Source organism: Coenobita brevimanus, chromosome 94 (genome assembly GCF_032717465.1).
Source record: "Coenobita brevimanus isolate Jiangsu-jjx chromosome 94, ASM3271746v2, whole genome shotgun sequence".
NCBI classification, from domain to species: Eukaryota; Metazoa; Arthropoda; class Malacostraca; order Decapoda; family Coenobitidae; genus Coenobita; species Coenobita brevimanus.
In genome coordinates this window covers 8692159-8705035 of record NC_137047.1, presented here as the reverse complement: position 1 = coordinate 8705035, position 12877 = coordinate 8692159, and the positions used below count along the sequence as shown (strand labels likewise).

The following is a 12877-nucleotide window of genomic DNA, read 5'->3' as shown; positions in this document are numbered from 1 at the left end:
TCCAATTAAAAGTGCCGATTCGGTAAGTGACGACCGTCAGCTGATGCTGTACCACATATGTACCGATGAGCTCTAGCGACACAACATATTTAAGTGTGTACGCTTTGGCCTTGTGGATTCAGGAGGCAACCTTTTGATCGAGTATAGATGGGATGGTGGCTTTTTGTTCAGGTAAGACACTAACAAAAATAACTTAGCATTTAATGCAGAGCGTAGCGCCTCAGAGGTTTTTATTAATATGAAAGGTTAATCACAGACCTTGGAATTTAATGCCCAGACGTTCTTGGCAGTGATTCATGTGATTGTTTACTTTCCTCTTGTTATTTATGATCATGGAAATTCGTGTGCTAAATGGGTGCAGACTATAGAGGATGCCATGTGGATGAGATGGAAATGGAAAATTTACAGCAATTTCCAGTTTACAAGAAGGAATAATAATACCGGTAGATTACATTAATGAAATACGTGTCAAGTGGGGTTGGTGGAGGATTAGTGCCCCTCCCTGTAAAACAATCAACTCTAAGCCGTTGGCCACCCCGTTTGGGATACATGGCATCTGGCAATGAATGAATGAATATGGGATGTTTTGTCGTACCTCATGAAAGTTTGACTCATAGATTAACCTGCATATATCCAAACTACAAATACTGAAGCCATGGTTTACAAACCTAATAGGGTATAAATTTACTTCAAAAGGTAGTCCTTCAGGCCTAAAACTCATAACTAATCTATCACAACATACAATATAATAAAACTCCATTATACAGTACTGGAATAATTGGGGAAAGACACTCAGTGGTAAGAGATAAAGTTTTTAAATTGTATTAGGCCCATTTATTGTATTGAATTATTTTTATATTTTGAGTTTTAGTAGTTGCAGTATATCTGGAAAGAGATTTGTGCTGCCATAAAAGTTAGAAACATTGTCATGTAGAGTGTAAAATGACTTCATGATCAACAGACAGCAACTACCAGGTTAAAATTAATGATCTTGGTGCCAAATCTGTGATCATTTGTTACTTCCATGAACTGTGATTTTTTTTTTTTTTTTTTTTTTCAATATGGATCAATTGTTTTAAGGATTAGAAGAGAAATACCAGTAGGTAGTCTTTTATGTACAGTGTACAACTCTGGCTTTGCATCACAAAATGTAATTTTCTGTATGGAAATGTATAAATTGCGGGAGAAATCTGACATTTCCCGGTAAATGTACATTTACAGTTCTTTAAGCAGCAGTAGGACCTTACCAATTCGGTTTCTGTTACTCCAGTTTGTTGTCTGTATTTTTCTGACCATTTTCATGGTGGTAAGCAATTGTTTTCTATGGATATTTTTTCCCCATTTTATCATAATATTCCTTTTGCCACACTGTTTGCAATGGCGGACTTGTTAAAATTTACTTGAGTCTTGGTTAACTTTGGTTAAGTTAGATTGCTAAGGTAGGTTAGGGTAGGGTAGTTAAAGTTGAAATGTTACGTTTGGAAGAGGTACTAAAAGACATTTGGGATGTACAGTAAGTTGGACTAAGTGTCTGCCATTACACTTGAGAAACAGTTGATACAATGGAAGGAACATGGCTAAAAAAATAGGGAAAGGACGTGAAATGTTCATTTACCACCCTCAAATTAACCAGAAAAATACAAAAGACTTTCAGGTTGAAGAAGAACTGATTTTGGAAGGTACGGTACTTCTGCTTAAAGTAAAGCCTATGTTTACCAATTTCTGTTTCAGAATTGAGTTTGTATGTTGTGACCAGTACTGTACACTATTTATATTGCATACTTCATTTATAGTGTCTCGTATTCACATCACTGAAATGGACTTCTTCCAGATGGCCTTGATATTTAATTGAACTAAAGAAATTTTCAATGTAGTTGACTGGCTTTCTTGCTGAATTTTGAAACTCCATGTAGCTTTATTTGTTGCAGTAATCTCTTCATTGTGGGAGTTTTACCCAAGGTGATTGAAACAGTTTGATGGTACAGTACCTGGAATGAAATGGAAAAATGGTTATCATCATAAAGTTCATGAAGAGTGCTTCTGATCCACCCAGTTGGAGAGTCATTTTCTTAGCCAAGCAAGATTGTGAGGCTTTAAGTAGGAGAAAATAGAAAAGTCATCATCATTGTGAAAGGGTTAAATGGATGAAAATCCACATTATCATTTATCTTTCTTATTTTAAACTTGGTAGATTTCCTCATTCTCTCTTTTGTAGGTACGTATTGTAATTTAGCTACTAGCATATTTTTGATCTTTTCAGAAAGTTTAATTCCAGTGGGTCATGAATTCTTTTGGACTTGCAATTTTGGTTCAGATGGGAAACTGCCTCTGTATCAAGGAAACAGTAAAAATCAATGGACGCCGCTATTATATACGAGAGCGGCTTGGAGAAGGGTAAGTCAGCTTTTGTTACCATGTACTGTATATTTCTTCTAGTGCTGTACTAAGCTGTGTTCTTCATAAAGTCTATTACACTTGTACGGTACTGTACTTTGTAAGCACAGTAAAGAAAAAATGTCTTTTGACAAGCTGAAAAACTGAAAGAATGGAAGAGAACAAATACAGTACAGTAATTTAAACATTGGCTATAATTTCTGATGGTCACGTGAAGTTGCAGGCCTTATTTTTAACGCCTTCATCGCAGAGGATTCAGTACGGTGGAGCTGGTGGAGGATGCAGCAACTCGCAAGCTTTATGCCCTCAAGAGGATTACCTGCCATTCACAATCTGATCAGAAGGTAAAATATTTTCCTATTGTCTTCCCTGTATTCTCTTAGTATCCCTAACTTCTCAGTGTGAGTTTGATCATTTTCATTTTCATAAGACAGGATTGTTTTTCAGATATAAAGAAAAACTGATGATTGGAAAGTGATGGTAAGCTTCATTGGATTTGATTTTGAAAAACCATGTAGTAAACATGGCAAAACAGAATAAGAGAATACGGTGCTCCAAGGAGAAGAGTAATTGATGAAGTTAATAGCATTAGTAAGATAACTAGTACTGAGGTGGAGAGAACCCTGTGGGAAATGTGTTACTGCCGACACTTGTGTAGGAGTGAACTTGGGCAGTACCGGTACAGTGTTTAGAGAGAGCAGTCATGATGATTGTGATTGTTTATATGTCAGGTTATGTGAACCAGATGGAAAGTATTAAGGCCAGAAAAACACAAGTGCTATATGACTGAAACTTCACTGGCATCGGTAATCATTATTTAGTGATCCTCTGCAATTTTCATCCAGGTTGTATCAGCTGCAGTACAGTACAGTGTGCTGTAATGCTTTGTTTCCCTTCCTCTTGACCATATTAACCTCTTGTTACATTTGTAGGTGGCACTAGCAGAAGTGGAGTACCATAAAGCAGTTCGCCACCCCAATATAGTAGAATGTGTGGATTCAGACCTGGTTGGAGTCCCGGACCTGGTGGGCAACAGAACTTCACAAGTGCTGATTTTACTGCCTTATTTCCGGGTCAGTTGTGTATTTGTCAGTCTGTTTGCCAGTCCATAGCCTGATGCCTTATTCCCAGAAGAGGTGTCTTTAAATAGATACTTCCATGTCACCCTGTGCTCAGCCACCAGGCTGCCCCTCACCTCACACACCCCTCACTCATTTAATTCCCATCTCCTTTGACCTCATCCTTGGTTTTTACCCCCTCCATCTCTCTCACATACACTGTCCATGTCAATTTTTCCATTCTCCACATGGTGGAAATGAATTCAAGGTACGTTTTTTTTTTTTTTTTTTTAATTTATTTATTTCTTTTAAATGCACGGAAGAACCAAAGGCCACAAGCTGGCAAGATGTTCCCTCCAAAGGGGAAAGAAAAAATAAACAGGCTTACGGAGAGCCAAATTCAAAATCTGCTCATTTCGAGATGCCTGGACACACTGTGTTTGATGAGTGGAGGTCATAGACAAGAGGAGACAGTTCCAGAGTTGGTCTGTTGCATACGTGGAGGACGGAGGGTAATGGTTAACTTTTGCATTAGAGGGTTGGACAGAAAAGGGATTTTTTTTTTTTTTTTCCCCCCCCCATGATTCAAGCAGACAGTACAGTGGATCAGTGACCACTGAAGTAGCGACAGAAAAGAGATAATGATGTAATTGGGCGGTGAAAAGACAGAGTTGAAGGGAGCCAGTCAGAGGAGGAGAGTTAATGAAATGAAATGCCTTTGACCCCACCTTGTTGAGAAGAGCTGTATGTGGGGAGCCTCCCGACACATGAGAGTTGTACTCTACACGGGCAAAGAAAATTGTGTATGAAGTCAACAACTCTGCAGGGGTAAAGAAGGCACGGAGTCTGCTTTGCGCACCCAGTCTCTTGGAAACAGATTTTACAAGAGAGGTAATATGATCTTTCCAAGATAAATCCAGAGAGAATGAAACCCCAATATGTTTAAGCATGATGCTAGTTGGAGAAGAACAAGGGGGATTTAGGAAGGGAAAAGGGTGTGTAGATCAGATATTTGTTCTAAGATGTTTAGTGGAAAAGTATCTAGAGAAGGGAAGGAAAGTGTACGCTGCCTTCATGGACTTGGAGAAAGCTTATGACAGAATAGATAGGAAAGGTATGTGGAAGGTATTAAGAATATATGGAGTGGAGGGGAAATTGTTGAGTGCTGTGAAGAGTATGTACGAGGGAGCTAGGGCTACGGTGCGAGTGGATGGTGAGCTGAGTGAGTTCTTTGATCTCAATGTGGGACTGAAACAGGGGTGTGTAATGTCTCCATGGCTGTTTAATATATATATGGATGGGGTCGTAAAGGAGGTACAAGGTAGGGCAGTGGATGTGAGGCTGGCCCTAATGAATGAGGGAGAGATTTGGAAGCTTCCGGTGTTGCTGTTTGCTGATGATACAGTATTGTTGAGTGAAGATGAATGGGAGTTGCAAGGTTTGGTGAATGAATTTGGGACAGTGTGTAGGAGGAGGAAGCTGAAAGTTAATGTAAACAAAAGTAAAGTTATGGTGTTTGAGAGGAATGAAGTCACAGAGTGTGCAGTGAGGTTGGATGGTGAGGATATGGAGAATGTGAGTGCATTCAAGTACTTGGGTAGTGTGATGAGTAAGGATGGAACTTTGGGGGATGAAGTACGTGAAAGGGTACAGCAGGGAAGGAAGGCTGTTGGCACACTGAAAGCAGTGATGAGAAATAGGGAGGTGAGTATGGAAGTTAAGAAGTCACTGCATGATGGTATTGTGATCCCTACCCTGACGTATGGAAGCGAGGCGTGGACCTTGCAAGAGGGGAACAAGTCAAGAGTGAGAGCAGTGGAAATGAGTTACTTGAGAGGAGCATGTGGAGTGACATGGAGGGACAGGTTGACGAATGAAGAAGTGAAGGAACGTTGTGGGGTAGATGTGGATGTGGTTGAAAAGATTAGGAGAAATACACTGAGGTGGTTTGGACATGTGGAGAGGATGGAGAATGAAAGACTGACTAAGAGGGTGTATGTAGGTGAGGTGGAGGGAGGGAGAGGGAGGGGTAGACCGAGGATGAGGTGGAGGGATGGAGGTGAGAGGTATGTGAGGGAGGGGGGGGTGAGTTGGGGGGAGGGGAGTCAAATGGTGGGTGACAGAGTGACTTGGAGGCGTTTTGTCTGCGGCCACCCTTTGCGGGATTAGGGCGTCGGGCTATAGATAGATAGATAGATGATGCAAGACTGAGTTGGATAAAGTTAAATATTAGAGGATATTCCTGCAGAAGGTTTTGATGGGTTGAAAAATATAAGAACTGAGTTCTTGAAGCATTAAAAACAACAAGATTACTTTTACCCCAATCAGAGATATGAGCCAAGTCTAACATTAGGTGTGCCATAGCCTCATCCCTAGTTTGTTGAAGTAACTGCCGAGATGGACACTGCAGGAAGTGAATGGAAAGATGAAGGATTGAGTCATCAGCATATGAGTGGATAGGGTTAGATGTACAGTTCAGAAGGTCATTGATGAATAGAAGAAAGAGATTTGGTGATAGGACAGAGCCCTGAGGAACACCACTATTGATAGCTATGGAACGACAGCATCAGCAGTAGAACGACCAGAAAGTTATTGATGAATGCACAGAGGAAGGATAGAAACCATAAGTGGGCAGTGGTGAATGCACAGAGGAAGGATAGAAACCATAAGTGGGCAGTGGTGAATGCACAGAGGAAGGATAGAAACCATAAGTGGGCAGTTGTAAATTAAAGATTTATGCGAGACTTGATCAAAAGCTTTTCAGATGTCATGTGCAGTGGTAAAGCTTTCACCAAAGTCCCCAAAAGAGGATGACCAGGGGTCTGAAAGGAAGGTGAGAAGATCACCAGTGGAGTGTGCCCGGCAGAACCCATAGTGACAATCGGAAAGAAGGTTTTGATAGGAAAGGTGCTTTAAAATTTTTATGTTAAGAATAGACTTGAAAACTTTTGAGACACAGGATGTTAAAGCAATTGAGCGATAGTTAGAGGGTTGGGAATGGTCACCCTTCTTTGGGACTGGCTGAATGAGAGCAAACTTCCAACAAGAAGAAAGGTACAAGTTGACAGACAAAGGCAAAAGAGTGCACATAGGCAGGGTGTAAGTACAGAAACAGTTTTTAGGAACAACAGGAGGGACCCCACCAGACCCATATTTCTTGTGAGTATTGAGGCCAGTGATGGCAGAAAATACATCAGCTGAAGAAATTTTAATGTCAGCCATGAGAATTTTTTTATTTTTTTTTATTTTTTAATGAAAGAAAGAATGAACCAAATGCCAGGAGTCTGCAAAATTGTTCACTCCAAGAAGAAACAAAATCATGATAAGAGAGAGACAGCTTCAAGATCCGTTCATTTCGAGATGCCTGGACACACTGTGTTTGAAAGACTGGAGATCATAGGCAAGAGGAAATACAGACAGATGGAGACAATTCCAGAGTTGACCTGGTTCATACATGAAGGATTGGGAGAACTGGTTAGCTCTTGCATTAGAGAGTTGGGCAGAAAAATGATGGAGGAACAGCACCGGAGTACCGGGTAGTCTAAGGTGGAATTAAAGAGAAAGTCTGAGCAAAGAGTTCTGCATTATCAGTAGAAGAAACAGGTACAGACCCATCAGAGTGGATAAGGAGAAGGAAGGATGATGAGGGAAAGTTGTTAGAAAGGTTTTTGACAAGGTGCCAGAAGGAGTGGGAAGAATTTGAGTTTGATAGTTCAGAGCATTTAGTATGAGTGAAATTATTTTTTAGCAGAGTGAAGAACAGATGTAGCATGATTCCAGGCAGAAACATAAAAGAGATGAGATTCAGGGGTGGGTTGGCCCCAGTACCTTTTGTATGTCCTTTCCTTGTTGTGGACTGTATTAGAACAAGTGTGATTAAACCAGTTTTTTTTTTTTGTCACAGGATAAGAGAAAGGAATGTATGCTTCCATGCCTGAGAGAATAACCTCCATAATGGGCAAGGCACACTCAGATGGCTGAGAGCGATCTGAGTGTGCCTGAAGGCATCCCAATCAGCAGCTCCAAAGTGCATAGCCACCACTTCTTGGGAGGGTCCACAGGCTTTACTGGAGTGATAGGACAGTTTAAGGTGATAAGGTTATGATGATAGAAGCCCAACAGAGAGAAAAAATCAACAGCATAAGCAGTAGGATTAGTTGTAAGGAAGAGGTTGGGTATGTTGGAACTCTGTCCAAGGCAGTCAGGGATACAGGTAGGGTACTGTAGAAACTGCTGTATTTCAATAAGGATAGAAAAGCTGTAGACTTGTTCACCAGGTGGATCAGTGAAACAAAAGGAGAACCAAAGCTGGTGGTGAACATTGGAATCACCTAGAATGGATATTTCAGAGAAAGGAGAAATTGATTGGATGTGTTCCATCTTGAAAGTAAGACAGACAAAGAATTTTCCTTAGTCAGTAGAATTAGGGGATAAGTAAACAACACAGATATATTTAGTCAGAGAATGACAGGGTAGCTGAAGGCAGAGAGTCGAGAATTAAGAAGATTCAAGTTCAGGAAAATGAGAGCAAGATACAGTATATTGTTGCATACACATACACAACAGCCACCCTTGGCTGTGAAATGAGTATAGAGAAGGTAGGAGGATACAGAGAAGAGTTTGCTATCATTTGCCTCAGACAGTTGAGTCTCTGTGGGGAAGAGAAGGTGAGGTTGAGAGGAGAAGTGGTGGTGTTCAACAGAAAGCAAGAGGAAAGGCTGCAAATGTTGCAGAAATGATGTGAATCAGACAGTGGTTCCAGGCATCTCACTTGGTTGTCAGTGGTTCCAGGCATCTCACTTGGTTGTCACTGGGAGAGGAGCAGATGGTGGGGGCTTCTGTGGTCCCCTCCTCCCTTGTGGACTCCCAGGCTGGGTGTTGAAATGTAATTTTTAAAAAAATTTTGAATTGGAAGTGTAATGTGTAATTTGCATCCAGTTTGGGTTGACAGTTAGTGGAACTTATATTGGAGAGCATGCTGGTCTGCTCCCAGTGCTACTGAAACACTGTAGTAGTTTAGCAAAGGGGATGGTCAGGAGCTGATCCCAAGGGCTGATGAAATGGGAGCTGAAGTTCTCCCTGTCATAAGCTTTCCATCTACCTTGAGAGTACCACCCTGTTCAATCCTTACTGACAACACAAAATTCCATCATTTCTTCATTTGTCTGTGTATCTCTCCAACAACTCCACATGTTATGGTTATTGTTTTTCATATAATAATGCAATTGATACTGGAGAGGGATGCTGCACATGGTGGCAGTGCTATAATTGGAGAGCTTCACTGTCTTGGTATACAAACATCCCAGATCTCCCTCCCTGTTCCCCTAAAAGAAGGATGGTGAACTACAGGAACAAAGTGAATTTAACCTGCAGTTCACCATGATAATGTCCAGATAAATCTGGGGACAGCATCATCAGGAGCATTTACAGCATGTATCTTTCACTTGTAAAAGTGAATTTTACAGGCCATCAACTTGTGGATATGGTTAGTCTGTTTTAATATTACTTTCATGTTTGTGTAATATGTAATTTTGAAGTACCAGTGTTCAGTACTGTACATTACTGCTACATTTAACTTACACTGTTGTTATTCTGCTTCTTCAGCGAGGAACACTTCATGATGAACTAATGAGGAGGCAGAAAGCTGGAACACCATTAGATGAGGTATGTTTTGGAGTATGGGAGAAAGTGAGGGGGGGAAGGAGAGACAGTGCAGTAATTAGATAAATGAACGGAGGAATATAAAGAATATATAGTAGATATGGAAAAGTCAGCAATGAAATGAAAAGTTAACACTTCTGGCTATATTTTTAGAAAAAACAGTCATGATTGGTTAAAGAGAAAACCTTTCATATAATTGTTTCTAAGTAATTAGTTGGTTAAGTAAAAAACATACATCCTTACACTCCTAGTCTGGGCAAGTAATTGAGAAATTAGATGTAGATAGTAGTGGTGGTGATGATTTTAGAAAATGTGATATAGTATTTCACTCTCATCTTAAATGTCGGGACCAGCTGTCTAGCCCCGGGCTCCTACGCTCCTCATGGGACAATGTAGGATTGGATGATGGATGGATGGATATAGTAGTTAGATAGGATTGGATTGAAACATTTTGGGGAATAACTTATTGTACTGTTGAGTGATATTACCACAATGTAGTGTTTTGTTGTACAAGGTGGTTTTTAGATAATGGCCAGAATAAAGATGAATGTAGATGCTGAGTGATAATTATTTCAGATTAAGTGTAATTGTATGTTTGATTTCTTCATTACACTGTACTTGTAGATATTGTACATTACAGTATTATGATATTGTTAATGTGGTGTAACATTCAGTAGTTTATTCAGTCTTAATATGATATCTGTTTCCATGAATCATTTCCGGTACCTGCATAGACAGTGGCCCTAGGCATATTCCGAAGTATATGTGAGGGAGTACAGTGCCTTCATATGGCCCGGCCACACCCTCTTGCCCATAGAGATATCAAGACTGCAAATGTACTGCTCCAGGATGACCTCACACCATGCCTTATGGACTTTGGTGAGTATAAATGAGGGAGAATGGAGCTGGATGAGCAAGGATGGCTTGTGCATTGAGAGAGTGAGATTTAAAAAAAAGTAGGTGAGGGCACTCACCATCCACTCACTCGATGTAGTGCTGCTCTCGGGTGTCTGCCCTTTCCTTTCCTCTATACTTCTTTCCTTCCATCCTCTTCTGTCTTTCCTTCCTTCAGTCTTTCCTCATCCTTCTGCCTACGGGTGGCTTTACACTCCCTCTTCTGTCTTTCTTTCCTTCATTCTTTCCTCTTCCTTCTGCCTGTGGGTGACTCTACACTGAGTGACAAGCCAAATGGTTTCCTGTACACCAGGAAACCATTTACTACGCTGGGTGATAACCATATAACCAAAATATGGTGCCTGGTGGTTTAGTGGGTAATTATTGCACTCCAATCGAATTGAGCCGGTGATGGTTTATATCCAAGGAGTGGTTGAGGTTTATTGCTCACGTAATGCCACTCAGGGATGAGTGAGTCTGGTCACTCTAATCTTAAATGTCAGGACCAACCTGCCTAGCCCCAGGCTTCTACGCACCTCATGGGGCAACATAGGATTGGATGATGGAATATACTGTATTGTGAGAATACAGTGTTGGGCTGACCCTCTTTAGGTGTGGCCAAAAACAGCATAAGTACACTCACTTCGGTCATGGTAAGGAGAGAATAGAAGAGAGGAGAAGGCAGTACTGTTCTGTATGGAAAATATACATACATTACATGCACATGCAGTACCGTATGTAGACACTGTGCTCTAAATTAGTTTTCTTTGGTTGTAAACACGCTGTATTATGTACCATGACTGGTTCAGTAAAATCTTGATATCTAGAAGTATGTGTGTCAGAAATGTGGATCAGCTGCCATGTACTGGTGTTAATTGCTGATAGACAGTTATATTCAGCTAACAAAGGACCATCTGGTGTTTAAATTAAATACTTTTCATTAACTCTATTCACCTTGATGACATAAATTTGATTTCTTTATGCTGCCGCAAAGCAAGTTTATTTAGTTGAAGAGACCTCCCAACGTAAGGGCTCAGCTTACTACATTTTACAAATGAGAGCTTAGCCGTTGTTGTAGTTGCCTTTGTGTGTGTGCGCGTGTGTGCATGCTTGCGTGTATGCTTGCATGTGTACATTTATTTTAGTAAGTGCAGAGTAAATTTAAGAAAATTTGTCTGTTGCTGTCTTAAAGCTGATATGAATATACCAACTTCCTTCAGTTTACAGTACCAAGTGTATAGAAGATCTTAGTATTTTAGAATATGTACATCCATGATATATAATAAAGACAGCCATTAGAAATACTGCATGTGTGAAGAAAGATGGAATATATGAACTGGTAGAAGGAAATTTAAAAATTTGCATATAACTGATTACATTACAGGATCTGTGAGTCATGCTCGTGTGGATGTGAGCAGCAGCAGTGAGGCACAGCAGGTGCAGGACCAGGCTGCAGAGAGGAGCTCTATGCCCTATCGTGCACCAGAGCTTTTCACTGTTGAGTCACACAGCCACATTGATGAACGCTCAGACATCTGGGTATTTTTTTTTTTTTTTTTTTTTCTTACTACTGTATTGATTTATTCACTCTCTACTGTATTGATTTATTCACTCTCATCTTAATGTCAGGACCAACTTGCCTAGCCCCGAGCTTCTACGCTCCTCATGGGGCAGTGTAGGATTGGATGACGGATAGATGGAAATTGATTTACTGAATTCTGTATACTCTATATACAGGGGTGTCCTGTGACCCAGTTCACTGACTTGATTCCTTTGGTCTTGATAAGAAATGAAGTTTTTATGGATATCTGTGGCATATGCTGCAGTTAAAGGAGTGCTGTACAGGGAATGCATATCTAAATGGTGTGGGCAGGAGACAAGTCCCATATCCATAAACCGTTGTCACCTTCTCCTAGTCTTCATTGTTTTACAGTTTGACAGTTTATATCTTATCTAGATTTTTTTTTTAGGTTATTAATTGTTTCCTAACACTAAAGTGATAGGCTAAGCAGAAGATACAATAATGCAATGTACATTTTTCTTTTTTTTTTTTAGCTTCATATATGTATAGTACAGTAGTTGTCTAGCTGTAACACCATTACAGATACAATAATCTGCTTGCTCATCAACACTGAATAGCCTTTTTTAATTTCAGTTTTTATTTTATAACTGTGTCATAACCTCCTATCTGAAATTTCAGATAGGTACATAATTATTCTTATTTTGTGAGTAATTTTGAAGTACATTATATTGTCCTCAGTCACTGGGTTGCCTGCTGTATGCATTGTGCTTCTACAAGTCTCCATTTGAAGCTGTTTATGAACGAGGTGACAGCGTTGCATTGGCAGTGGTTAGTGGTGTTGTCAAATTCCCAGATTCTCATCAGTACTCGGAGGTAAAGTGAAAAGACTTTTTTATAAATGCTGAATACAGAAGTTACTGTTTTATGATTTTTGTTGATTGTCATGTCCATACTTTATAATCAGTTGCTTTATGTTCATCAGGAGCTGGTGGGCCTCATCAAGAGTCTGCTGCGGGTCAAGGCTGAGGAGCGGCCATACATTGACTGGGTGATTGGAACCGTAGATCAGCTACTTAACAAGTCATCTGGTGCTGTATAATTATTTTATTGGCATCGGATCCTCTGTTTTATTTGTTCAGGGTAAATTCAGTTCCTGCTGTGCTAATGTCAGACTCTCTTTTAAGAGAGTACTATTTGCTGAGGTAGATTTTCATTCAGTATGAAGGTCACAGATGGGTCATATCTTCTTTATTTTCACGTTTCCCATATTCATTGTCATACGTACGGTACTGGTTCAGTTACATGCAGTTATTTTACTGATCACTATGTAGAAGCCATGAAATCATAT

The 12877-nt window shown here is 40.2% G+C and overlaps 1 protein-coding gene across 1 annotated transcript; it reads left to right on the top strand.

Annotated features, from left to right (window-relative positions):
• Positions 1 to 116: 116 nt before the first annotated feature.
• Positions 117 to 12693, top strand: LOC145412831 (serine/threonine-protein kinase 16). The gene is made up of 9 exons (XM_080282621.1): positions 117 to 171; positions 2261 to 2394; positions 2645 to 2738; positions 3327 to 3467; positions 9057 to 9116; positions 9848 to 9992; positions 11392 to 11546; positions 12268 to 12402; positions 12512 to 12693. Exons 2-9 carry the CDS (start codon positions 2282 to 2284, stop codon positions 12626 to 12628), a joined length of 960 nt encoding a protein of 319 aa, XP_080138747.1. The 5' UTR covers positions 117 to 171; positions 2261 to 2281; the 3' UTR covers positions 12629 to 12693.
• The last annotated feature ends 184 nt before the right edge of the window (positions 12694 to 12877 follow it).